This window comes from Gymnoscopelus microlampas, assembly GCF_963454915.1.
Source record: "Gymnoscopelus microlampas genome assembly, chromosome: 6".
NCBI classification, from domain to species: domain Eukaryota; kingdom Metazoa; phylum Chordata; class Actinopteri; order Myctophiformes; family Myctophidae; genus Gymnoscopelus; species Gymnoscopelus microlampas.
Genome location: NC_139943.1, coordinates 38,385,520 through 38,410,809, shown reverse-complemented (window position 1 = coordinate 38,410,809; position 25,290 = coordinate 38,385,520). Strand labels below are relative to the sequence as shown.

General features: G+C 42.0%; 1 protein-coding gene across 1 annotated transcript; it reads right to left on the bottom strand.

Annotated features, from left to right (window-relative positions):
- Positions 1 to 104: 104 nt before the first annotated feature.
- LOC311047759 (lysine-specific demethylase RSBN1L-like) lies at positions 105 to 21,255 on the bottom strand. The gene is made up of 8 exons (XM_084060612.1): positions 20,728 to 21,255; positions 19,540 to 19,677; positions 18,360 to 19,015; positions 6,517 to 6,654; positions 6,243 to 6,385; positions 5,732 to 5,899; positions 5,355 to 5,463; positions 105 to 2,788 (listed from the first exon to the last, which is right to left on the bottom strand). The coding sequence occupies exons 1-8, from the start codon at positions 21,245 to 21,247 to the stop codon at positions 1,076 to 1,078; spliced, it is 3,585 nt and encodes a 1,194-aa protein (XP_083916738.1). The 5' UTR covers positions 21,248 to 21,255; the 3' UTR covers positions 105 to 1,075.
- Positions 21,256 to 25,290: the final 4,035 nt, after the last annotated feature.

The following is a 25,290-nucleotide window of genomic DNA, read 5'->3' as shown; positions in this document are numbered from 1 at the left end:
AACTTCATTTTCTCTGCGGCATTAACTGTCCCCCTCCTCTAAATAAATAATACATTTAAAAATATGATAAAATATAAGAGACTCACGAGAAGGCCAAGTCAATATTACGAACCATTTATTGGGAGGTTCTGATCAGAGTATAAATCACACTACCAAGTCTTATCTTAAGAAATAAAATGTATTTACAGCAAAATTCTCACATAAGTTGCTTTCAAATAAAAACAGACAGTAAATGATATAAATAAGTTCTATGGAAAATAAAACTCGTCTTACAAAAAATATATGCAATTTCTGTTTACATTTTCTCACATTGGTGCTAATACATCTATACTGTACAGTTTCAGTACATACAGTATCATTTACAGCCCTGTGTGAGTCAAATTACAGCTTCATTTATACTTAATTGTGCAACAGTGTCACTCGCAATAACTGACTTTCAAGCGATAAATATGTTTTATCGCTTGAAAATCAGTAAACGGCAAGCAAGAGGGTCGTGCAATATAGTATAAATTAGGCTTCAGTCAAATCTGAAAACAACCACTTGCTCCAACCTTTAAGTGTTAATCAAATTATAAACCAGGATAGATTAAAGCAATAGAATAGAGCAAAGAGTATTTCCTTTGGACAGCAATAACTTGCCATCATGTTCCTAACAATGAATGGAGGTCATTCCTATATAAGTGGAGTAAGGAGGGTTGTTTTCAGATTGACTAGTCGAGTACCTAAAATAGGTGCTTTAAGAGCGTAGCTAAGTAGTGCACAGGCACTGACACACGGGTCACATAACAGGTTTGATATACAGCCTACGTACATTCTCTAACAAACGTGAAGTGAGCTACTTAGCTTACATTCTTACATAGGTGTAGTTGAAATACTTTGAAAGCACATCCTCTTTTCATGATACCACTGAAATGAAATGGCTCTGTTGGTGTAATGCCAAGTAATACAATGGGGACCTATATTAAAAAGGCAATGCTTGAAACCAATGTTGTAAAATAAGGATGCATTTTCCAAATATTGCAACATAACCTGAACGTAAGTTGTACAGTAGAAAGAAGACTACACATCTAGACATTCATATTAAAAAGTCTTTCTGCCCTTGGGGTGTGTGTGGTTTAAGTGGGTGTTTTAATGAGTGCTGTGGTCGTGTGTCCTGTACAGACATTACAGGCTTCGTCTGCATGGTGTCCTTTACTTTTGGTCCTTTGGAGGGCACTATTGTCCGGCTGTCAGACCCAGACTTTGAAGACGTGCCCCTGGAGTCACTGTGATGGTGGGTCTTAACTCTACTGTCTGTGAAGGAGTGGGACAGAGTTTGGTGAATGTCCATTGGCTTAAAGAGGTCAAAGGGGATGAGCGTCCTGGGTGGTTTGTGTTCGGGGGGAGCGGAGCCCGTGGTAGTGTTCAACTTCTTCCTCTCTTCCTTGAAGCTCATGTCTTTCTCCCGCTTTCCTTCCTTCTTAACAACAGCATGCGCGTGTTTGTGAGCACCAGCCTTCCCGTCTTCTCGCCCCAATTTGGTGTGCGACAAATGTGCGGATGATGTGTTGCTTTCTTTGGCCTCCCTGTGGCCACTCTTGTCTTTCTTCCCGTGCAATGACTTGTGTTTATGCGCGCCAGATTCTCTGGCTTCCTCTCGATCGTGCCTTGTGTGAGGTGCCGCCTGCATGCCACCCCTGTCTTTGTCATGCTCCTTCTCTCGCTTTATTTGAGGTGGCACCTCTGCCTCCCTGACACCCTTCTCCTCTCGCTGAGCAGGCAATGGAGCTTTGCTGCCCTCTCTTGTCCTGTCCTCATCCTCCTTCTTTCTGCTAAGTGTCGTTGCACCGCCCTCTTTCCCACCTTCTGCCTTGGCTTTCTCCCTCTCTCTAATTCTCTCTTTCTCCCTCTCCCTCTCTCTCCCCTTGTCCTTCTTGTCCTTCTCTCTACTCCTCTCCTCCTTCTTTTCTCGCTCTTTGGCCCTTTCTTTGTCATCTTTCTCCCTGTCCTTCCCCCTGCTTTTGTCCTTTTCCTTCTTGATTGGGATTGTTGTGTAAACAGCCGCAACACCAATGTCTTTAGTTTTCTCTTTAGGGCCCTGGCCCTGTGCGGCTGTCTTCTGTGGCCTCTCGTCCACGTCATACTCTTTCCTTAAGTGCTGTGGGGTCTTTGAGGAAACACTGTTGTCTCCAGCCTCCTCCTCGTCCCCTTTACGTGGTGTCTGATGGTGACCTGTGCCACCATCTCTCGCTGCCTTACTTTCTCCCTCCTCGGCCTTGATCTCTGCAGGTGGATCTGTGAGGGAGCCCTCATTCGGCTCAGTTTTGATGCAGGTCAGAGACTCTGTAGGTGACGAGTCCTTCTCTTCTGTCTCTGTCACCGCCGCCTCCTCCAGATATTCCTCCTTGCAGGTCGGCATCGGCCCTGGTGAGTACGGCACCTCGCCTTCCCCGTCTAGCCCCTTCAGTGGCTTCTCAGTGGGACTGTTACACTCGCTCATTCCAGATGGAATGGGCTGCTCGTCCTCATCTTCCTCTTTGACTTGAACTGGCGTGTGCGTAGACATGCAGCTCCCCTCTCCCTCTTCTTCCTCCTCCTCCTCCTCCTCCTTCTCCTCCCCCTCCTGTTGATGGTACTGTCTAAGGCGGACATGCCAGGCCAGGCTGCAGACGGCCGACACCGTTTTGAACTGGTGGACCACTCCCCGGGGGATGAAGTAGATGTCGTCGTGGTAGAGCTGGATACGTGCGTAGCGGATGCCCTCCCTCCTCAGCTGGTTCAGCTTGGCATCGTCGATCCACTGCACACACTGTGAAGGGAGTGGCGGGAGGCACAGGGAAACTCAATCACCTCGGTAACAACGGACGGACAATGGTAAATGTGAAAGGAGTGGAACACTGGAACATGTCCAAGTGGAATTCTATTTCAAGCTCCCTGCTTGCCTTTTTAACTGAAACCCAGTATAATAGGTATCTGGATGATTACAGGCTAAAATGTTTCATTGATGAATTTCCTCAACTTGAACAATTTAATTACAAGAGACTGCATAACTTGTCAGAAATCACATCTAACTTTACTGACTCTTTACCACATATAAGAAGGACATCTGATTGAGAACATGGATTATATTACAATATTTGTTCCCAATGGTCCCATACTAAAGTTCAAAATTCTGTCATAAGGCCCTTGCACAGAATCTGAATTTTTCGCAAGGAAAGAAAAATGTGAAACAAACACACGTTTCTATGACCTCTTGCACACCTACGCCGAAATTGCCTTCTGACTTGTGGCTGCGACAGTGCGTCATTCCCACCAATCGAACCAAGTTAGATTACTGTTTTTTTAATCATGTGTTAAAAACGAATTGACCAATTCAAAAAAAATGTGGATTGCAAAGGCCTTTAACTCTTTGAAGGCCGCTGACTCGATAACGCGTCAATTGCTAGTTTGTTCAGTGTGCCGTCGACGCGTTGGACGCGCGTTTATTGTTTAATCTCTGATCGCGGTATAATGTTTATTTTTCCACATCATTTTGGCTTCCTGATTCCTTGAGACTCACCCGGAACCGGATCCAGAACGAAGATTTCACTTCCGGGTCAAATTTTTTTTTCTCTGTCATTTTCGTCCAGAATAGGGAAAAACACGTTTTTTCACACGGTGTAAAAGACTAACGGAGCCCTCCCCTTCTATTTTCTTTGGTCCGGGTGACGATCAGTCATCGTATTAGTGTATCACATCGTTTTAATGGCGATCAGGGATCGTCGAAGACGTCACATCCGGTTCATGACGTCATGACTGTTTGTGTCATAGAGGGGGGGGGGGGAACCTTTGTTTGTATAGCCACCTGGGCATGATATACGTTCAAATGTTGCCCATCCTTTATCAGTTGCTACGCTGCTCCTTAAATGAGGAGCATGGAATATAATTTCTTTCCTCTCTCCATTCATTCTCATGGTATGGTAAAACAGGTCTTAAAACAGGTCTACCTTCAAATGAAATTAGGCTGGGGCGCCGATGGCCTAGCGATTAAGGCACATACCATATATATGCTCTGATGCTCACGGTTCGATTCCCGATTTAAAAATAAATAAATTAGGCTACACATTCAATTTGAAAGAAGTTCTCTAGCGCCACAGAGGTCGATAGATCAACAATGTTGGTGCAACGCAATGCAAGTTTAACAGGTGAAATAGAAAATAAGTACCAAGATTAATTGTATATATACAGTAAATGGCAGAATCCAATCTTGTTAACGTTCAGTAATGTGCTAGAAGTGGGAACTGTTTTGCCATGAACTTAAATCGTGTGAGAAAAAACGTCAGCGTCCTTGCTCACAGAGCACAGAAGCAACAGATAAAGATGATACAATATTTGGAGTCATATCATGTCTAGGAGCTATACAAACCCAACGTTTTATCAAGGTTCAACACAGAGCCGCAGGAAGGGTGGTGCGAACGGTGCGGCCGCACCGGGCCCCGCGCTACGGGGGGCCTCGCAAAAAAACGGGAACATTTTTTTTTTAACATGACACCCAACATGACACCCAACTTAATGTTTTGAGGGCAAAAATAACCGCAAATAACCACCCAAAACTCGGATATATCCAACAGAAACCGCAAAAAAATCGCGCGCACGCGGGTACTCCACGCACGCACGCGCGCCAACTCCAACGCCAACTCCGCACCGGGCCCCGCATTTCTCCCAGACGGCTCTGGTTCAACATTGCTTTAAGTAAAGATCATTACTTGATTAACAACTTGTAATTACTGTGCAATGTAACTAATAGTTCAATAACCACTGTATCAGTGTAAAGGCTGCTGCACATTAGGTGCAATATGAACCAAGGAAGTCATGCAAGGCCCATACATTTTTTTTTTTAAAAGTCCATCTCTTTCTCTCTTAACACCACTACAGATGGAGTCTCCAAGTCCAAGCAGCAGCCATGATGAGCATTGCTGCTTCTTGATAAAAGGAAAATTATAATATCGGGTAATATCCTATTCTGGTAAGTGGGTAGAATTTACATGTCCTCCCCAAAATTAACAATTTATATTCAAATAGATGGCCAACATGGCTGTCCCCACTGAGGGTTTGAGAACAAATGTGACCTCTGGTGGACATTATTGGTGGATAATTATTAATTGATTGAACCTGCAGTATTATGAGTATGAGTATTTAATGACCACTTTGTTTCCCTGCCATATATTTTGTGTCAAACTTTGGGCATGGTGTGCAAAGGCCTTAAGTATTACTGGTATATACCTATTCCCTACCATGAGTTCCTATTAACAGTAGAGGAACATGTTCCACAAACCAAATGTACCTAATGAAACATCAAGTTCCAGATTGGAGATTTCAATGGTGTTGTGACTCACCTGTGACAGCGGGGGTTCGTGGAGGTCCAGCTGGAGCCTCATGACCACATCTGGGAAATCTCCAGCGTGGAAACATACAACATCTTTGGTGATCCGTGAGGGAGTACCACTGTAAGAAGACACAGAAGCCCAATCACTGTGTGAATGTGTGTATTCTAGGAGTGTATGAAAATATCAACACAACTAAGGAGGACGGGCCGTCTCCCCATTGGCTTAAAGTAGAGAAGGACAGCCAGGACAGCCAATGACAAATAGGTGTCACATAGTGACGATGTCTCAGCCTGTTTGTAGAGCAGCTTTGCAGCTGCTAAAAGGTGCTATATAATTTTGATATATTATTATATACAAATAATGGAGGACTGTCATTGTACACCCACCCTTCTCCGTAGCGCACAGCCTTCAGCACGCCAACGGCGGCAGTGGTTTGTCTCTCGAACCCCTGGCCAATGTGGTCGGCATGGGCTCGCGTCCGGTCTTCAAACAGCATCTCCCTGGGCTCACTGGCTCTAGGCAGGTACTGCAGGTTCTTTATCTCATTAGTGGACCTGCAATATATGAATCAATTGTGTTCAGGAATGTGATGGGTGCAAAGAGAAACACCCTGCTACAGTTTCTACCATTAACTACTTTCAACCTGATGTCCCTATTGTGAGCATGCCATTAACATTTTCAAAAATAGCTAAAATAGCAGATCTGAAATGTCACAAAGGGTTGCAGTTGAGATTAACTATTTTTTATAAATAATATTAGTATTTAAAAACAACGTCACAGCTCAGCTCATTTTTGCTTTAGCAAATAAAATAGAAAAACAGCATAAAGAAACCATTCAAAACTATTAACACTGCTGTTAAGTTACTTACTCCAAACATCATAAACTCAATAACCCACCTTTTTCTTTTGAAGGGAGATTTTGGCATATCTGCCATGGGGATCATCTGTTCACCTGGTCTGACCCACATGATGGGGCCATCGTCACTCTCGGTGGGGCTTTGCAACCTCAAGCTGGAGAACGTCCCCCACGGCAGAGTCCGCTACGCAAACACAAAGCGCCAAAAATATTCATGGTCAACACATAATAATGAATGTCACAAAGACATTAACACAGCCACCTGCTACAGAATATGACCACATGTACGTTATATGAATATTAAAACCCACTAACCTCCAGAAAGGGAGAATCCTCCAGCATGCGGATGAACTCTGGGAAGTAGTCCCCCACCTCCTCGTCCACAGCCCCTACCAGGCTGACCTGCCGCATGGCCCCGGCACGGTACGTTCCCTGGGAATATGTCCGCTTGACCTGCAGCAGGACGATAGCACAGCAGACAGCTCAGGCAAACTGGACAAAAACCTAAAACCCAACTTTTATTGTGTTGATTCATTGTATAATTTACAGTTCTCAATTTCAACCCGAGTCCGAGGGGATCAGAGGGTTCGGGCCAAAAATTATGCTATTTCTTCCGGTGGGTAGAGCAAAAATAAATAATAACAAATGTATTTATTTATTGACTGCAGGGTCAGATTTCTTTCTTTTTTTTTAAGAGAGGGGAGACAGATGGGGAGTAACATGCAGAAAAGGCCGTCGGGATCGGGACTCGAACCCACGGTGCGCTGCAAGGCTACATTGAGCCTAGGTGCCTGGACCGCTAAGCCAGCGGCCGCAGGGTCCGATATAAAGGTTTTTTTTCTACCCTTCCCATTTCTCTTACGATTTAGTGTTGCCACTTCTCATATTTGGGTATATAGATGTCATTATCGCCATGATATAGTATAATAGTTTTTCTGTGTTGCCATCTCTCCAAGTGCATGCATATTGTACATGACAGAAATTAATTGTTCCCATAACACTACTTGGCTATGTATTCTAATGTTATAAATTAAATTGTGCTTATATAGGTATTTCAGCAATAGACGATGTGCATCTTTGATTTGACACAGTTTTGGGATTCCCAAATGATTGCATCATATAATTTAAAAGCCCTCACAAGTTAATTCAAAGACATTATGTTGAATAAAATACTGGCTGGTAATTCAGCGGCCTGAAAGCAGGAAAATGTCAACATTTATCCTTAACAACATGAACATTAGTGTTCCACGCAACATTAGTGTCGTGTGGAGGCAGATTAGTATTGACAAACTATCAATACTTATCTGCCTCTAGTCTACGCAACACTTCCCCAGAATAGTTTGTTTTAAGATTTGTGTTGTGCAGCACAGCCCACTTTGAACTAAGCTGGTGGTCCCCGTAAACTAGGTCAAACCAATCAAACTTATAAAAGCTCTGCAGTGCGCTCATACACACATGCATACAGGTGCGAGAGAGAGAGAGAGAGAGTGAGAGAGAGACATGCACAGATGTAGACACAGAGACGGAGAGAGAGAGGGAGAAATCAAGAATGAAAACAAAACATTGCCCCCAATTGTTGGCCGTGTGGGCAGATCTGGACAGGTTTTAATTGCCCACAGGTGCCCGCCTTTTTCATGCCTGGGGCAAACAGGCAATCCTTGTTGTCGGACCCTGAAGTGCAAACAACGAGTGAACGTTTTAAGTAGGCAAACAAACTAGGCCTGAAACTAGTTTATGAGTTACATAAATCAAAGACATGAACGTAAATAGACTGCTCAATGAGATACAGGTAGGCTAAAAGAGACTTCATGGACTTCCCAGTAGGTGAACTTCAAAATAAAACCTGCATTGACTAATTATACTACAAGGTTCTCATAGTAATAGTCTCTCGAGACAGACCGTTGGCTCACAAAATGTTCTAAAGCTTCCATCATACTGTACAATGGTAGTGCTGAAATAGATCATGACTGTAAAGCCCCCCACTTTCGTTTTGTCTTTGCAGTCGCATAAATAATTCCTACTATAAATCGAATTGGTCGAAGCTTGCTGCTTGGTAGAAATGGAAATTCAAAAATAATACAGTTTGGAGATATTTTTTAATATATTTTCATTAACAGAAATGACAAATGATGACGACTACTCCCTTTGTACCGCTTTTAGGGGGCATAATTACAGACTCTTAAAATAGTTGTCTGGCTTGAGAGAGACTATCATAGTACTAATCAGTGCAAGTCTTATATTGAAGTTCTGCTACTCCGTTGCAATAGGCTAGTGGCGAGTCTTTTTTATGGTTTGATCGTCAATTGCGCAGCTGCTACTCATGTATGTGCGTGTTGCACTGCGCAGCAAATACAAATTAGTAGGGGAAAAAATCCTCTCCATGTCATATCAGATGCAATCTGGGAACCCATCGCCAAATAAAAAGGAAAAACAGAGCCCTCTGCTGTTTTTTACTTATTCATTTGGCACTGGGCGGAGCTGAACAGACGACCCGTGCTCAGGGAAACCAGGGTTTTGGTCTGCCTTCAGCCTTTCACTTCCGGTGGTGCGACTATGTTTTAATTCCCACTAACAATATTTCTCCACGGAACACTAACACCATTTCTCCCAAAGAACATGGGTCGTTTTAGTTATAAGCCCACTTGTTTCTATGATGAAAGAGCAATTTAAAATGTTACTAACTTTCTGTGGTTTTGTCGGCTTCGAGGACCCTATTGTTAAAGGAGTTTTGGTTTGTTTCCAGTGGGGAACGAACGGCACACACGTAAATCCCGCCACTACATTTGATTGGGTAAAGTGCGGCCTGCTTCCTGATCTGATGGCACGCCCACTTGTAGCCAATGTGCACGGGTTGTCAACACGGCTTCCGACAGATTCAAGCGCAGCGATGGATCTGTTCTTGAGAGATTATATCAGATGTAACACTAACCATTTATCCTATGACTTAAAGTCATTCTCTAAACTTCACTGCAATACAGTGTGTTGTTGGAGGAAGGCTAAATCTAAAGGTTCACACCGAGAGATAACATATTTGTTTGTGCGGCGGCGTGGTACGTTTACATACAAATTCAACGCAAAGATGCGACTTGGCGCGATGTTGCATCGAGCTAATCAAACGAGGCGAACAGGGCGACGCGAACAAAGCAATCCGTTGCTTCAAGCCAATCTGTGTTGATATTGTTCTGTAGAATGTTTGGTTTGATTTAACCAGCTCCAACCGACCGGGAAGTGCGAACCAGCAGCAACACAGGGGGAAAGACAATACACAAGCTCTTGCAGAGACATAGGAACTGATTTTGCTCACACACACAATATAGCTTAGTAATATAGCAGGAATTATGTTCAACATAATGAGTGGGTGGCTTTTAACACATATACTGCCAATCCCGAGATATCTCGGGACATTAAATCCACCCGTTACCTGCGTATCCCGAGATATCTCGGGATCGTCTTTTAATGTGGTTTGATAACGGAAAAAAAAAAATTTGGTACCATCCAGAGATGCTCATAGGCCTGCGTCCTGCGTCTCTGACGCACCGTATTGAAAAAGGACGCATTCATGGCACCGTCGTTGCGTCCATGGGACGCACTACAATTGTCACCAAAAATATGAAAATAATTTGCGGTAAAATATTTTTTTTACCGCGAATATTTTACAAATCCATGGGACACCACCATTTTGCATGGCCACATCCTACTTTATCCTACTTTATAAACGATAAAATCCACGTAGAAATAGTCTTAGAAAGACGATACAAATGATAATAAGGATCCATGGGAGCCGCCATTTTGCGCATGCTCATTGCTCAGACCGAATTCTTTGGGTAACGATTTTGCGTGTAACACACACACACAAGGGCCGTCTGTTGCGGAGTTGAAAAGTGACGTCTCTGCCATGACGTAGACCTGTAGACCCGTAGCAGACCTGATGGTTAACACGTTTGAAAACAACAAACGTGAATTAAAAATAAACTATACAAATAAAAGAAAAAAATAATAATGTTAGTGTAAAATGGCACCAAAAAAGATTCTCAAGCCTGCTGCAGGGCAACAGAAAATAGCAAGCCTATTTTCTAAACCCAAATCAAGTACTGCTAATGATGATGACCCCATACCTACAGTACCTCCATGACTACATCCTCTGTATCTAAAGTTGTCGGATTTGGAATTGTGTACTTTTCTTTCAGATACATGTTCTACATGAATATAACCATATAAGATGAAACACGAGTTAAACGCTGTGCATTTTTGTGGGACCCATAAAATGTCCCTGGGACCCATCTAAAAGACCACCCTTGCATCCCAGGACCCATTACATTGAAAACCTAGCAACATCACTGACCATCCTTGATTTTTTTTTTTTCCCCCATGACGCTTCCGACCCATCCTATGAGAAAATTTCCGACAACCGTTTCCGGTTCGTTTTTTATCTTGAAAAAACAGTTTTTCCCTGGTTTTGGCTAAAGATCATGGTTTTCACACGGTTTAAAAAACGAATGGTAAGCTCCGGTTGTATTTTCTTTTCTTTGATCGACGAACGGTTATCCTCTTTGTGTTTAAAAACGATCTGATAGCCGATCGGAGGCTAAGCTAATCTAAGAGGGCCGGTGGGGAAACGTCACAGCCACGTCACAGCCAAACGGATATGACGTTTGCAGCCTCTTTTCGCCACTGATACCACAGAAGAAGAAAAAGGAAAAAAAGTGTAAACATTATGAGGGCTCATACGTCCGTCGTTGCTGTTTATAAACACCATCCGATCGCGGATTTTAATGGATATAATTTTTTTGTGAACGGTTCAAAAGGCTATAAAACTCAAAAACGCTGGCAGTGGGTGAGTACCTTATGAATAAACTCTGGCAGGGAATGTGTTAACAGGGCTTGGGTGTTTTTGTAACCCCAAGAGGGTAACAAAATGGAATCAAATGGTCCATTTGGTTACACTCCCAGAGTCAAATTATTACACCGTAAATTAACGCTGGAGGTGTCCCTGTGTAATTTTACTTTTATTTTAGTTTATCTGAGCCCTCAAAAAAAAAAGAAGCTCCTGAATTGTTTTGAGTCAATAAACTGCGTTCTATTTACTCCCGAGTCCCTAATTGACATCTCACCAAGCGGAAGGTCCTGCTCAATCTGCCCAGGCAGTAGGCTACATCGGCCAGCTAGGAAGGAGGAAAAACACACGCCCGCCGTCAAGCTGTCTGTGTTTTTGACAGCTTGATTGTAAACGATGATGAGATCGATATATTTTTGTAATGAAATAGAACATATTGCTCAATCTTTCTTATTTTCACACATACATCTAGATAACTTTGTGATTAGAATTCGGTACAGAGTATTTCCATTTCATGTGTAGTGATTGACAGCATGAAGAGGTGATTAGATGAACACGTGAATGAGTGCTTTTGTCCCATTGCAACACCCAGCGAACAAAGTGAAGCGATTCAAGCAACGACTAGAAAGGTCTGAACACACCTTCCAGTTGGATCTGCACTCTGCAGGAAGGAGACACTGCTCCCTGGCTAGTCCATACCTAAGTCCATATCTATTGTTCATCCAGAGACACATTATTTAAAAGCTTCCTTCATACATATATTCAAAGCAAAGTCATTTTTTTTGATGGGACCTAGTACCACACACTAAAACACAGCCCCCTCATGCATTAGGAGGCCAATATCTGTCACCAGAACCAAGGATAGGTGTTTTCAATTAACCCAACATGGTTAAAATGGGTTTATATAGGAAGGGGGCGTGTCTGATAGAATGAATATCTTAATACTGAACCAAGCAACTTAAAAACTGTCTGGGGTGCTCACAAAAGCCTCATATTAAAGAAAGACCTGTGACACTTGTCTATGCGTACAGTGTTTGTGCAGGAGATTGTGTGTGCACGTGCGTTTGTGTGTTGTAGCTTCATGAAGCGGAGTAATTCCTTTCATCCTCTCATTAGTTATTCATTACTTAATTTGGTTCAGGCTATGTCGTAAAGACATGGCCGATGCTACATACTTGCTGGCAGTCAGGATGGTGTTAGGCCCATGTCTCAACAGGATTTGTAAAAACTTAAGACCGGACAACTCTTAACGCTGTCCTTGCAGGTCTCCCTAAAAGACTGATTGGACAGCTGCAGTTGATTCAGAACGCTAATGCTTGAGTACTTACTAATACCAACAAAGTGGATCATATCACTCCAATTCTCAGATCTTTACACTGCTCACTTAATCAATGTCAATGTTTTTCACTCAAAATGCCCCTGTTGAATTGTAAAACACTGAATGGTTTAGGGCCAGAATACATTTCGGATCTTGTGAGGTTATCATGACTAGGACAGGTCAGAGACAAAACTACATGTGGAGAAGAAGACATATCTAGAACAAACGCCCAGAATACTGCAGGTCTGCTATGACTCTTCTTTCAAAGTAAAGCTGAAGACATTTCTGTTTGCCTTTTACTGAGGATTTGTAATCATTTCTTCTTCAGCATAAAAACGGTCTGGGGTGCACACAAAAGCCTGAGTAGATGTTAAAATGACCCCAAACACGTTTGCTAGTGAAATACAATATAATCACCCAATGGGGGGGGGGGGGGGGGGGGGGTATTTGGTCCCCCACCTCTTCTATTGAGAAATGTATATCCTGTGGTCTGGTTAGACTACTACTTGTTGAGAAGTGGTACTGCCTGAAGGTCAAAATTCAATTCCCCCCCTGAGCAAGCAGGCAGGCTCTATTAGCTCAGTGGTAAAAATGTCAGCACATGCATGGGGGACCCGGTTTCAATCCAGGGTAGGATATTGAAGTTACATACTGTAGTGTAGGGCTGTCCCCGACTCAGTATCTAGTCGACTCAGAATCTGGAGTTTAATGCGACTCGAATGATGATTCTTTTTTATATAGAAAAATAGGTCTTTATGACCTTATTGGAGGCTACAATTGCAAGTGTTTCTGAAACTTTCAGTGCTGATTATTACATAGTGAAGTGCAACAGAGCCATTTGAATAGGTTTCTAACATTTAAAAGCAATGAAGCCTTTAACTACATGACGGCAGACTGCTTATTTTAATTGACAACAATCCTGTGTAGGACTACATACAGTTTGGAGCCCAACGCTACTGTATCAAAGAGCTATGTTGCAGATCCAGTAGTCGCTGGTGCAAGACAAAATAAATAACGAGTAAAGACCGAAATGTTGTGTACCTGCACAGTCAACTTTTGACAGCTGTCTCTTTACCGCAGTGCTACTTTTGCCAGCATGAAATAATTAACCAGTCCACTCACCTAATTCTGCAAAGGTGTACATTGTACATTGTTTAAGTCACAGGAGCATGGTTTTCATATCATAAATATGAACTTTAGCAAAAAATCTTGTGTGTAATCCACCGTACACGTGAGTTCTTATTTACATCTGAACAGCGTCATAGTAGCTTAGCAGCAACAGTAGTATTTCCTCTCAAAACGGTGGATTTCAGAATAAGAGCCTCCCGTAGTATGATTAGTCAACTGGTTTTATTTTTAAGTCTACTTACAGGAAGTAGATGGACTAAATTAGAAGTACATGACACAGGTGTCGACATTAAGGCTTGTCCCACTTGTCCTGACAAGTAATACATCTTTAACTGCCAAGGACGTAGATCTACGTAATTTCAAATCCAACCGTTGACCGCCATTGACGTAGATCTCCGTCAAAAAAAAAAAAAAGAAAAGATGCTCAAACGCAACTTAGGAATGATCCCTCGACTCTGATAGAAGGAATGGATGGATGTGACGTCATCCCAAAAAACATCACTTCCGTCCACTCCTACATTAAGATTTGTATAAAAACACATCTAGCTCGGATTTCTTCTTTTTTGGTGAAAACAAGCCATTTTCAACGGGCTACAGTATAGCAACAAAATGGCCGATCAAGGTAAAATATTTTTGTTCCGGTGGATAGACGAGACCCTCCCCCACCCCCCAGACACTCTTTGTTGACATCCGCGTGCACGTCGTGGCTTCCAAAGATTGTAAAAAAAAAAGGTAAAAAACGCTGTCACCAGCGGATGAATTAATGAAATAATACCTGGCAGTGAATGTGTTCATTTCTTTTTTTCCCACGTTCAAATCCCGTGCCATCGTACAAAGCTTCTTAGCTCCAAACTACTTGGGTCAGCTCTAAATATGTTTTTAAATTGCCATCGGACTTCCCTATTCTCTAAATATATATTTTTTTTTTAAAACACTAATTGCCACATTATAGTGTTTTCTTTTTTGTGTTTTATGTTAAACAACCAATCAACCTAATGGTTCTATGATTAAACGTATTCCATCTCATCCATATGAGCTAATGTTTACACGGACATGTAACTTTAGTGCCTGGACAAGTGAATGGGAAATGTACTTTAAAATGTTAATGTCAAGCACTGCACCAGCGCTCCGCACCTACACTAGTAACTGACGCTATAAAAAGAAATAAAATAAAAACATGACGGCTCGAATCAAATAATTTGCGTCGACTGAAAGGGTCTCGACTGACTAGTCCATTCGTTGAATTTCAGGGGACAGACCTAACATAGTGTTGCTTGAAGTCAAGCACTTTGATATTATGTCATATTGTCAGTTTAAAGCCCTCTCTAGACAGCAAGCACCTCAGATGCATATTTTACTCATATCTAAGAGTGCAATAAATGTTTTTATGGAGAGAAGAAAAATAATTTTGAGAGAGAATCGTCAATTCTTAAAAATAAACTTTTAGAAGAGAATCGTGCAGGCCCAACTCAAACAAGAGTTTGTTGCACCGTGGCTGCTGCATGGCATCTAGTGGGACATTTCAGAAAGGGAGACAAAGTAAAAACAAGGCTAAAACAGAAGGAGCAGCTGATTCAGGACGTTTCTACGTTTGGGAACTCCACTATTGGCCTGTTACCACAGCCCTTTCTGACCTAAACTTTACAACCAAGAACGAGAGCAGTACACTGGATCTTACACACACACACACACACACACACACACACACACACACACACACACACACACACACACACACACACACACACACACACACACACACACACACACACACACACACACACACACACACACACACACACACACACACACACACACACACACACACACACACACAGCTGGGACATTGCAAACATGCTGAAAGCCTGAAACCCATGATAACTCTGACTGTACTACTGTCTGAAAAGGACAACACTTCCCTGTCTGCAACAATATACTACACTGGCAAATTTGGAAAGACGCCACCAAACCCTTACAGATGATGACAGCCAAAAGAATTTAAAGCAAGCTGGTCAAAGAAATTGACATTAGGTGGGACTGATGATGACCAGCAGTATATATGTTATATCTGGATAACAGACTATAGTTTCAAGCAGCTCCCTTTTCTGGATGAATAATTTGATTAGGCCTATACAGTAGAGCCCGACTAATATTATCGATCTGGCCAATATATCGCCCATTATCTGTAACTGCAATTATGCAGCCGAAATGTTTACGTCTTCAAAAATATTCAAGAATAGCCGATCTACATGCTTTCTACAAGTTCACAGGCTTGTATTTTGGCTACTTTTTTATTTTCTATTTTTTTTTTTAAACTGAAACTTCAAATTATTGAAACAGATTTTGTACTTTAATAAAATATTGGTCAAAATATAGGTAATCAGTGGTTTAGGAATCCACAAAATCATGATCAGCGTCGGTCCCAAAAATCTGGCATCGGTTGGGCTCTATACAGTAGTTGCACGGCTGGCAGTCCAACTGAGTACAGCACAACCAGAGGCACCCGTAAACCCCCAGCTGAAAAGGAGGAACACGTATAAAAAACTGACAAGGAGAAGGAGATTGCTATGCTGCTGTGCAGAGATGAGGAAAAGCTGGTTTCCACCGAATCAGGTGGGAGATGCTGCAGCACAGAAAAGATGAAAGGCTATCTTCAGGCAGAACTAAACTTGTCTCTTGACCATTGGGGTGGTGGGAAAGAATTGAAGACAGATATCTGAGACTGGCCCGAGTATCAGAACATCTAGTGTACTCCTGCTGTGTCCTATTCAATTTTTCAATTCAATTTTATTAAAGTGTCAAATCACAACAAGTTGTCTCAAGACACTTTACATGTAGAGAAGAGACCCGACAGTCCCACCCTGAGCAAGCAATTTTGCGACAGTGGCAACGAAAAACTCCCCCTTAACTGGAAGAAACGTCAGGCAGACCCTAGGCTCTAGGGTGGGGGCCTTCTGCTACATGCCGTTTTCTGGTTTTGCATATTGTTTCGTTTTGGAGACTACAGCCCAATGGCATTTAGAATGTGCACATTCTTCATTATTTTTCACAATAGGAATTCCAAATAAATTTTGTTTTTTCACAACTTCTCTAAACACTGTAACACTATTTTGTGTCTGCCCCTACACTTGTGTCAGGGGCAATATAGTCGATGTGCGATTAGTTAAGGAAACTTAACTATACGCACATCGACTATGGGTGCTGGGCTAAAAAGGCTCAACTTGAAAGAGGTAGAGCCCGCACATCAAAAACGGTAAAAAGACTTTAATGGTACAGTCAAACAGTAAGACTTTAACCAATTCAGACTAATAGTCATGGTTGCGCAGTGGTCTCTCGCATATTAATTATATTATTTCTGCTGCAAGTTTATATACCGCAAGTGGTTCTGCAGTCTCCATTGAATGTACATGTATCCTGTACATTCAATGGAGTAATGGAATGTACAAATAGGCTATTTGTTAAAAAATATAAATCGTCGCTTTTTCTTTTTCATAAATCAGTGCTATTGAACACCCTTTAAGTCTGTGTGTTGGTTAAAAAAATATTGATCCACTGAAAAGTATTAAAAAGCGCTTCTGACAAAACCAGCTGGCAGCTAACTCCATTGGATCCGTAAAACTGTCTGCTAAACCAGCTAACTCCACCAAAGGGGTTGGAGTTAGCCATTTTTGGGCTCCACACCCTTTTGACCTCCAACCTCATTGTGAGCTTGGAGGTCCATTCAGCTGTTCTTATCAATGATGGACGAAACCTCCTAAGGGCACGGCCACACCGCACTTTGATTCTACCTATGGGGCGGAATCTGCCAATGCTTTTCAATGGGAATGCCGTGGTTTGGTGGTTTTGCGTATTTTTCCGCGTGTCGGGCACACCTTGCGTTTATGCGCTCTATATGCCTTGTCTATTTGAAGCAGATAAATGCTTTAGACAGATGCTGCTTTCCCCCCTCTGTTCAATCGGGTGAGTCGAAGGTGGACCGTCCCAAGACTCAGGAGCTCACAATTGAGCAACTGCGGGCTACGGGGAGGGTCCTGAAAGGGAGTGACAGGTGCGTTACTGGTTATTGGGACAGAATGCGCTGCAAGCTACTCCGTTTTTTTCAGCGGGCAACCATAGTTTGATGTGGCCATTTGATGTGGAGTTAGCTGGTTTCTGCCCGACAGCAGAGATATATATAATGTGCTAGTTGGGGTACCTAGTAGTGCAAACATTATGCCTCTTTTAAGCGGTGAGGACCTGAGTTTGAATACAACTCCTGTCATGTGACCTGCATGCTACATAGGTTTCCTGACTCTCCACACTCTCCTATTTGAAATAAAATAAATAGAAATCTTAAGAAAATAAATAAATGTTGTGATACTTTTGCTGGCTGGAAAGCCACCACAAAAGGTATATTATTAACTTCAAAACAAGCAGAATGTGAAGGAGGAACTCTGACTTCGTTTTCAATATACCCCAACTAAAGTTTCACTTTAGTTTTAAGAGGCCTTTTAAAATAGAAGGCTTTGATCTGAAACAGTAGACTGATAAAGAGATAACTAGGGGGCCACACAGCAGTACGAACCATTTCCAGAATGGTGATTGTTTAATTTTATTTGAACACTACTTGTTTTGTAGGGAGAAGAATGGTCCCTGGGTGTTCCAAAGAATATGACTCCCAATGGGCTGATTATGTTTTTTGCACAACCCCATCCTGGTCATAAGGATCTGTTCAGGCTAGGACAAAATCTGGGATGTAGCTAAGCTGGGATGTGTTGCACCCTGTGGTGGTGGACATCTGCATGCTGATGTCTTTCCATCTTTCAAATCCTATCTTCTCAACAACGATTACCCTGACAAAGTATTTTGTCATTTTAGAAAAACGAACACATTTCTCACCTGAGTGTAGAAGTTGGCCATGCTTGTCGTCTCTATGTCCTTCTTCCCGAGCACCTCCATCTTCACTGGTGAATTGGGGAACTTACAGGAAAAGTAGTCCAGGAAGTCTGGGAGGTAGGAGGCCGCTCCGTGGATGATCCCCATTACGTAGTGCGCCGCCTGGTTCTCATTCTCGCTGAACGACAGGGCCACAAACTCCTCAGCGAACCGCTGTATCTCGGCTGGAGATAGACTGGAGAGCTGCTCACTGTAGGCATGTGCTACTGATGCTCCTCCGTTGGCCTGCTGTTCAATGTGGATTAGACGGCCAAATTCCAGACCTGCCAATCCTGGCGATAGGGCGCAGTGGATAGGGGAGCTGTAGCCCAGCCTCTCCCTGGCCATAGAGGAAGAAAAGGGAGAATCTTGATACTCCTGGTGTGGTGCTGATGGCTGGAGTAGGCTGCTGCTGCTCCCTCCGTTGATTTTACTGAGGAAGTCAGGGAAGTCCAGAGATACACCTGAGCACACGGTCTGGCTTGAGCGATGATGCATCTTGGGCCGGCTACGTCTCTCCTTCTCTCTCTCACCATCTTTGTGCTTCTTTTTCTTCTTCTTTTTCAGTTTCTTCAGCAGGAGTTCTTCCTTTGAACCAGTAATGATCTGCTCCTTTGACTCTGCAGGTAAAAGATACATAATTTTATAAGGGAATATTAACTAATTTAAGTGTAAATTCTATGCTATTTGATCAATTAGAAACCTCTGAATGCAGACATGTAAAACAGTGGCTTGTAAGAGCTTACTGGATTTGATAATAAGATCATTAACGGTATAATATGTAACTTTGCCCTGTGATTACATAACAAAACAATATTAAAAAAAAAAACATCTATACCAGCAGTTATCAGCCACTGCAGTAGTGTGTTGATGTTTACCTGCAGAAACACATTGCCCTCTCACTGTTTGGGTGTTTTCACAGGTTGTTTTGGTAGCCCCAAAACATCCCTGTCTACCAAAACAAACATTGAAAACACCAAAATACAGAGATGGGGCAATGTGTTTCTGCAGGTAAACACCGCCACACTACTCCAGTCGCTTATAGCTGCTGGTATAGAGGGAAATGTAGTATAAAAACTGATTATTTTTTTGTGTCAAATAATCATTTGAGCACAAGGGATTAATTGTTACATTTCGTCCTTACCTTTCTGTGGAGCTGGAGCACTCACATCTCCGTTTTCTCTAGCAACAATGTCATTCACAGGTGGCAACGCATGATATTTCCACTGCTCTTTATCCCTCTCTTTTTTCTTATCTGTGTCTTTGTCTTTGACACGGTGGTCTGAAATGCAAAGTTACAGAGAGAATGCTGCTACATTCATACTTGTTGACATAAATATTAATGGGCAAATAATGGCACGTGTGCATACCACCACTTGGGCCTAAAAAAATAATAACCGAGACGTCCATTTGAAATACAAAATAATACAAACACTAACTATATTTATAATATTATTCTTAACCACTGAAACCCAAGTATAGGTAGTGTGGAAAGCCCTCCCCACAATATCAGAAAAGACACAAGTATTGAGCCCTGAGGGACTCCGGTTGGCGGTTTACCCATATGGGTTTTAAATGGTTAAGCGTGAACGTCCCCATATAACATAAATGAATGGACAAAAGTGAGTAAACATGTTGTGTTGTCCTATACAGAGAGAATGTTGCTACATTCATACTTGGTGACATAAATTATAACGGTCCAAACATTGGCACGTGCATACCACCACATGGGCCTAAAAATAAATAACAGACATGAATTTGAAATACTAAATAATGCAACAATTAACTATATTTAACTATATATACTTAACCACTTAAACCCCAGCATCGGTATTGTGGGGAAAGCTTTCGCTGAAAATAGCAGATCGACAAGCTCAACGTGACACTAACTATTTTCAGCGAAAGCTTTCCCCACAATAACAGAAAACATAAAAATACACTAGTATTGAGCCCTGAGGGACTCCAGTTACCCATATGGGGGTTTAAGTGGTTAAGCATTAACTTTCAAGCGTGAAAGTCCCTATATATCATAAATGAATGGACAACAGTGAGTAAACATGTTGTGTTGTGTTGTCCTACAGTAATACAGAGAGAATGTTGCTGCATTCATACTTGGTGACATAAATAATAATGGGCAAACATTGGCACGTGTGCATACCACCACTTGGGGCCTAAAAATAAATAACGGAGACGTGAATTTGAAATACAAAATAATGCAACAATTAACTGTATGTATATTATTCTTAAGCATTAACTTTCACGCGTGAATGTCCCCCATATCACAAATGAATGGCCAACAGTGAGTACAACGTGTTGTGTTGTGTTGCCCTACCTCTCTGTGTGATTTTCACGTCACCGTTCTCCGTCTTTGTATGGCAGCTAGCAGGGCTCACTTTCTCCACACTAGCGATGGAGGGTGAACTCTGCGTCTGAGCGGCTCTGCTGCTCTTCTCCTTGTTGTGTCGTCTCTCTTTATTGGCCTTCTTGACTTTGGGCGGCGAGGCGAGGAAGTTGCTGATCTTGAAGATTTTTCGAGCGGGAGCCGAGCCTCCTGCCGCGGTGGAGTTGCTCGCCTTGGCCGGGCCGAAACTCCATTTCGCTGGGCTTCCATAACTCTGCTTCCCGTTGTGGTGTTTCTCCCCTCCTAGTGCGCAGACCTCCCCGTTCACTTTCTTAATGTGTTTCAGGCTCTTCTCCTCGATGCGAACCTTCTTGGCGGGCGGAGGATAAATGTCACCGGAAGACTGCTGCGGCCGGCTCTCTGCTGGCGGCCGTTTGGGTATCAAGGGTTTGGGGGAATTTGTTTTGCTATTTGCGCCTGCGAAATGCATGGAGTCCACGGACTCGGCCATCTTGGAAGTTTTCTATTTTTTACGGTTCATACGTAACTCTGGTGTTGCGTGAGAGGCAGGAGGGGGGCGGGGCGTCGGGACGCAGCAGAATGGGGGAGGGAGGATCAGAGTGGTAAACACGGTTGTTTACATTATTGTTGCAGGAAACACTTGGCGTTGACATTGATGCGTTGTTACAAGCTTGGTAGTAACAATGTAGTAACAATGTCATGTGATATTATTTATATATATATATACACTTACATATCTATATATATACATACATATGTACACACACACACACACACACACACACACACACACACACACACACACACACACACACACACACACACACACACACACACACACACACACACACACACACATATACAATATATATATATATATATATATATACATACACACACACACACACACACACACACACACACACACACACACACACACACACACACACACACACACACACACACACACACACACACACACACACACACACACACACACACACACAAGAGTGACAATAAAATAAATGACTGGACCGGCCATACTGAAATCTAGGAAAATGTTACTGTTGAAAATGTATGGATTCTCTCCAGTTTACTGCTGACAACGTCAGTATAATGTGTGTTTTCCGCTTTATGTTATATGACGTACATGTAATTCAGACAAATTATGCAATTTAATTTCTCCCTACATTTTGATGTAGGCCTACTGGATGACCTTCTACATTACACCACTAGATGGAGGTATTGTGGTGGAAATCCAGGGAGTGGCGTTTCTCAATGGAAAACACCATAACAGATATTCACCCACACAGCTGTTCTACGACTCTTATGAAAACCCAAACAGTCGTAAATGTTGGGTGATGTCAGCTCAGACATGACTCATTTCTATTGCACAACCAAATATAAAGATATCACACACTTTTTTTTTTTCATATTCCAAGTCACAACATTTCTATTTAGTTGATTCGTCATACTTTAATTTCATCCAAGTTCCCAATATTATTTCTATTATGATTTAAACATTATGCATTTATAATCTTAACACAATGCTGTAGCTTTCTCTTCTATAATTCTCAGATATTAGATGACTTGTTATGACACAACACAACAACAAATCCAGTAAAGATGTGTAAAATGACACTTCTCTGAAACACTCAATTTAATTGCACTCCCTCTGGAGACATACGTTTATATGCCTGGCTACTCCTTTTTTTGGAGCCACTAAAGTAGCAGGACTAATTTGCCAAAGTGATTGGAGAGGTAGTGTACACACTGTTCAGCCGTGCTGACAGTGAGTTACTCTAAAATGAGACATGTTTATTTCTCTGGGACACTAAATTGTTCGTAGGTGTATATTACACAGAGCACTGACACAGAGTCAGATCACCAAGGAGAGAAAGAAATGTTTACAGTTTAATAAAAGGAAGAGTTATTTTTGGTTCCAGCAATGAGACACTATTCAGAGCCAGCAACAGCAAATCTGTATGATATTTTAGAAAACCTTGAATATTATAAAATCTAAATCACTTTTGGCTACTCTAATGTAAAGAAAATCATCTCAAAAGCCAAAGAATACTCTCAACACTATTCTCAAAAACACAGTGCTAGTATTGAGTGTAGTCAAAGAGATATTTCAAAAACAGGTGTTGTAGATGAACATTCAGTCATACATTGGTGAGCAATCCTTCAGGTTAAATATCACTGTCTATATTATTTATGACATGTATGATATCTGACCCACTGCTGAGAAATGAACACATTCCAAACAAATTCATTCAGTGTGAGGGTACCTGAGGACATCAAACATCAAAGTTGGAGAAAGGTCCTGCAATGCTTTATGCAAATTTGTTTACAAGAGGATGAGAGCAGAACACATATTTCGACACACCACAATCTTTCCTGCAGGGGGAAACTGGACATTTTGTTTTGTATTGATTTCGTGCACGGCTGGGCCTCATCCGTCTACTCCAGCCTTAAAGTTCGCAAGACTCCCCGGGGTGTGACAGAAGCAAACAACCTATTCACACATTTTCCGCTCTTCAGCACAGAAATTCTTGACTATAAATTTTAAACAATGTCTTAATGAAGTCCAGGTTTTTGGAACAGAAACAAATTGACCTGTCGTTATCTGGTGTTGGCTGTGCATCGAAAATCCAGCCCAGATGTGAGGTAGCCTACACTTGGCCCTTTCCCTTTCATTTCTAAACTTCACTATCAGTCTGTTAACCAATGGAAAGCATTCTCACACATGACAATGGAATGCAGTTACTGTATAATAAGGAATTGTCTGACAGCAATGCATGCAGCTTTAGTGTGAGAGAGACAGAGACAGCCAATTAGACCTATATTTTAAAGGCTCTTACGCACTGACCCACATACAGTAGACGAGGTGGGTGTTGGATCACATGACTGCACGGCTACGCGTGTGTTTTTATTCAGTTGATGTTTTTTTCAGTTTTACGATGTCCCAGACACACCAAAAAAAGAGTAATTTGAAAAGATACTTAACAAGTACGTTTATGCCATCAGAGAGGCAGTCTGAGAGGGTGGTTTTACACTGAGCTGGTATGGTGTTTTGGACAGACAGGGGATTCATTCCAGTTCGACTGGAAATGGGACACTTATGCATATAGCAGACATGACCGACGAGCAACGACAATGGCTCTTCCCAAAGTGGATGGAGATGGAGTGGTCTGCCAGTAAGTAAAGGCACAAAGTCGGACTGATGGTCAGATGTTTGTTCTAGTGCAAATGGAAAAACCACAGTGTTTACACAATCTAGAACAGGGAGCGGGCCAAGCCATCTCACTGAGGGAATTCAAAACACTGTTTTCCAAAAGGGCACTATAAGGAGAAATATAATGGTTGCCCATAAATGGGAACAGCCAAGAGTGAGGGTATTAATGGGGCATACATAATAAACTAACTGGTTGTGCTGTGCAGCCATTGTGGATTAAATGGATCTCGAGAAACCAATCAAAAAGCAAACTACAATCAAACCTTTTCACAAGCAAACTGTTAATGACTTCATTAACAGTTACTGTGCTTCATCCAGCACTGACATTAGATGAGCACTGAAGGGAAGTTAGTTGCAGCTAAGCGGTAACCGTCTGGGCCATCTCTGCCATGTATGACGTGGCTCTAACATTATAAATCAACTTGGCCGAACATTCATACATCTCTCTGTGAATAAACATTTCTCTCACACCATTTCCCAGTCTAAGTACTAGAGTGTTGGAGTGGTTGTGAGAGGTGAAAGGATACTGTTTTTTAAACCTTGTTCTGGCAACAGTGGACGAATGTCAACCCAGCTCATAGTTGTAATAGTAAATAGCTCAATAGCTCATACCTGTAATCGCATTGTCAGAGACAAGCTACATCTTGCAATCTAATAATAAACACGAAAAAAAAAGTAATGTGGAGTAGCTATTCATTTTTATTATAGTTAATGAGAATACCTGGACCCTGATACTAAGAGAAAAGAGAAAAATGGAGGAGTACAGCAAAATTATTCATCAATGTTGCTCTCTTATAATGTACCCTCTTACCAATATCCACTCCATTTAATTACAAACAACGACATTACACAGTCCTTTTGTTAAACAAAAAGGCTTCCTTTGTCTTTATTAAAAGACAGCTGAGAAACCTCTCCACCTTCATACAAGCTGAGCAACTGAAAGGAAACAGAGGACCAGCTTCAAGTTTCACCCAGGATTAAATAGGAGCCTTCTAGGTGGTGGAATAATCATTACAATGGACACATTTCAGAGACGTTTAACGGGGAATTCATAAATCATATGATATCATAACACGTCTCATATCCTGTGGTCTGTGGAAGAAGCAAGGTAAAACTTTACTGTGACTATTTTGTGCCATATGAAGCTCTCGTTCATGTTCATTATTTAAACAATGTATTTGAGAATTCAGTTTAGAAACACAGCAGTGGTGTAAAGTAACTAAGTACATTTACTCAAGTACAGTACTTAAGTACAATTTGGAGGTATTTGTACTTTACTTGAGTATTTCCAATTT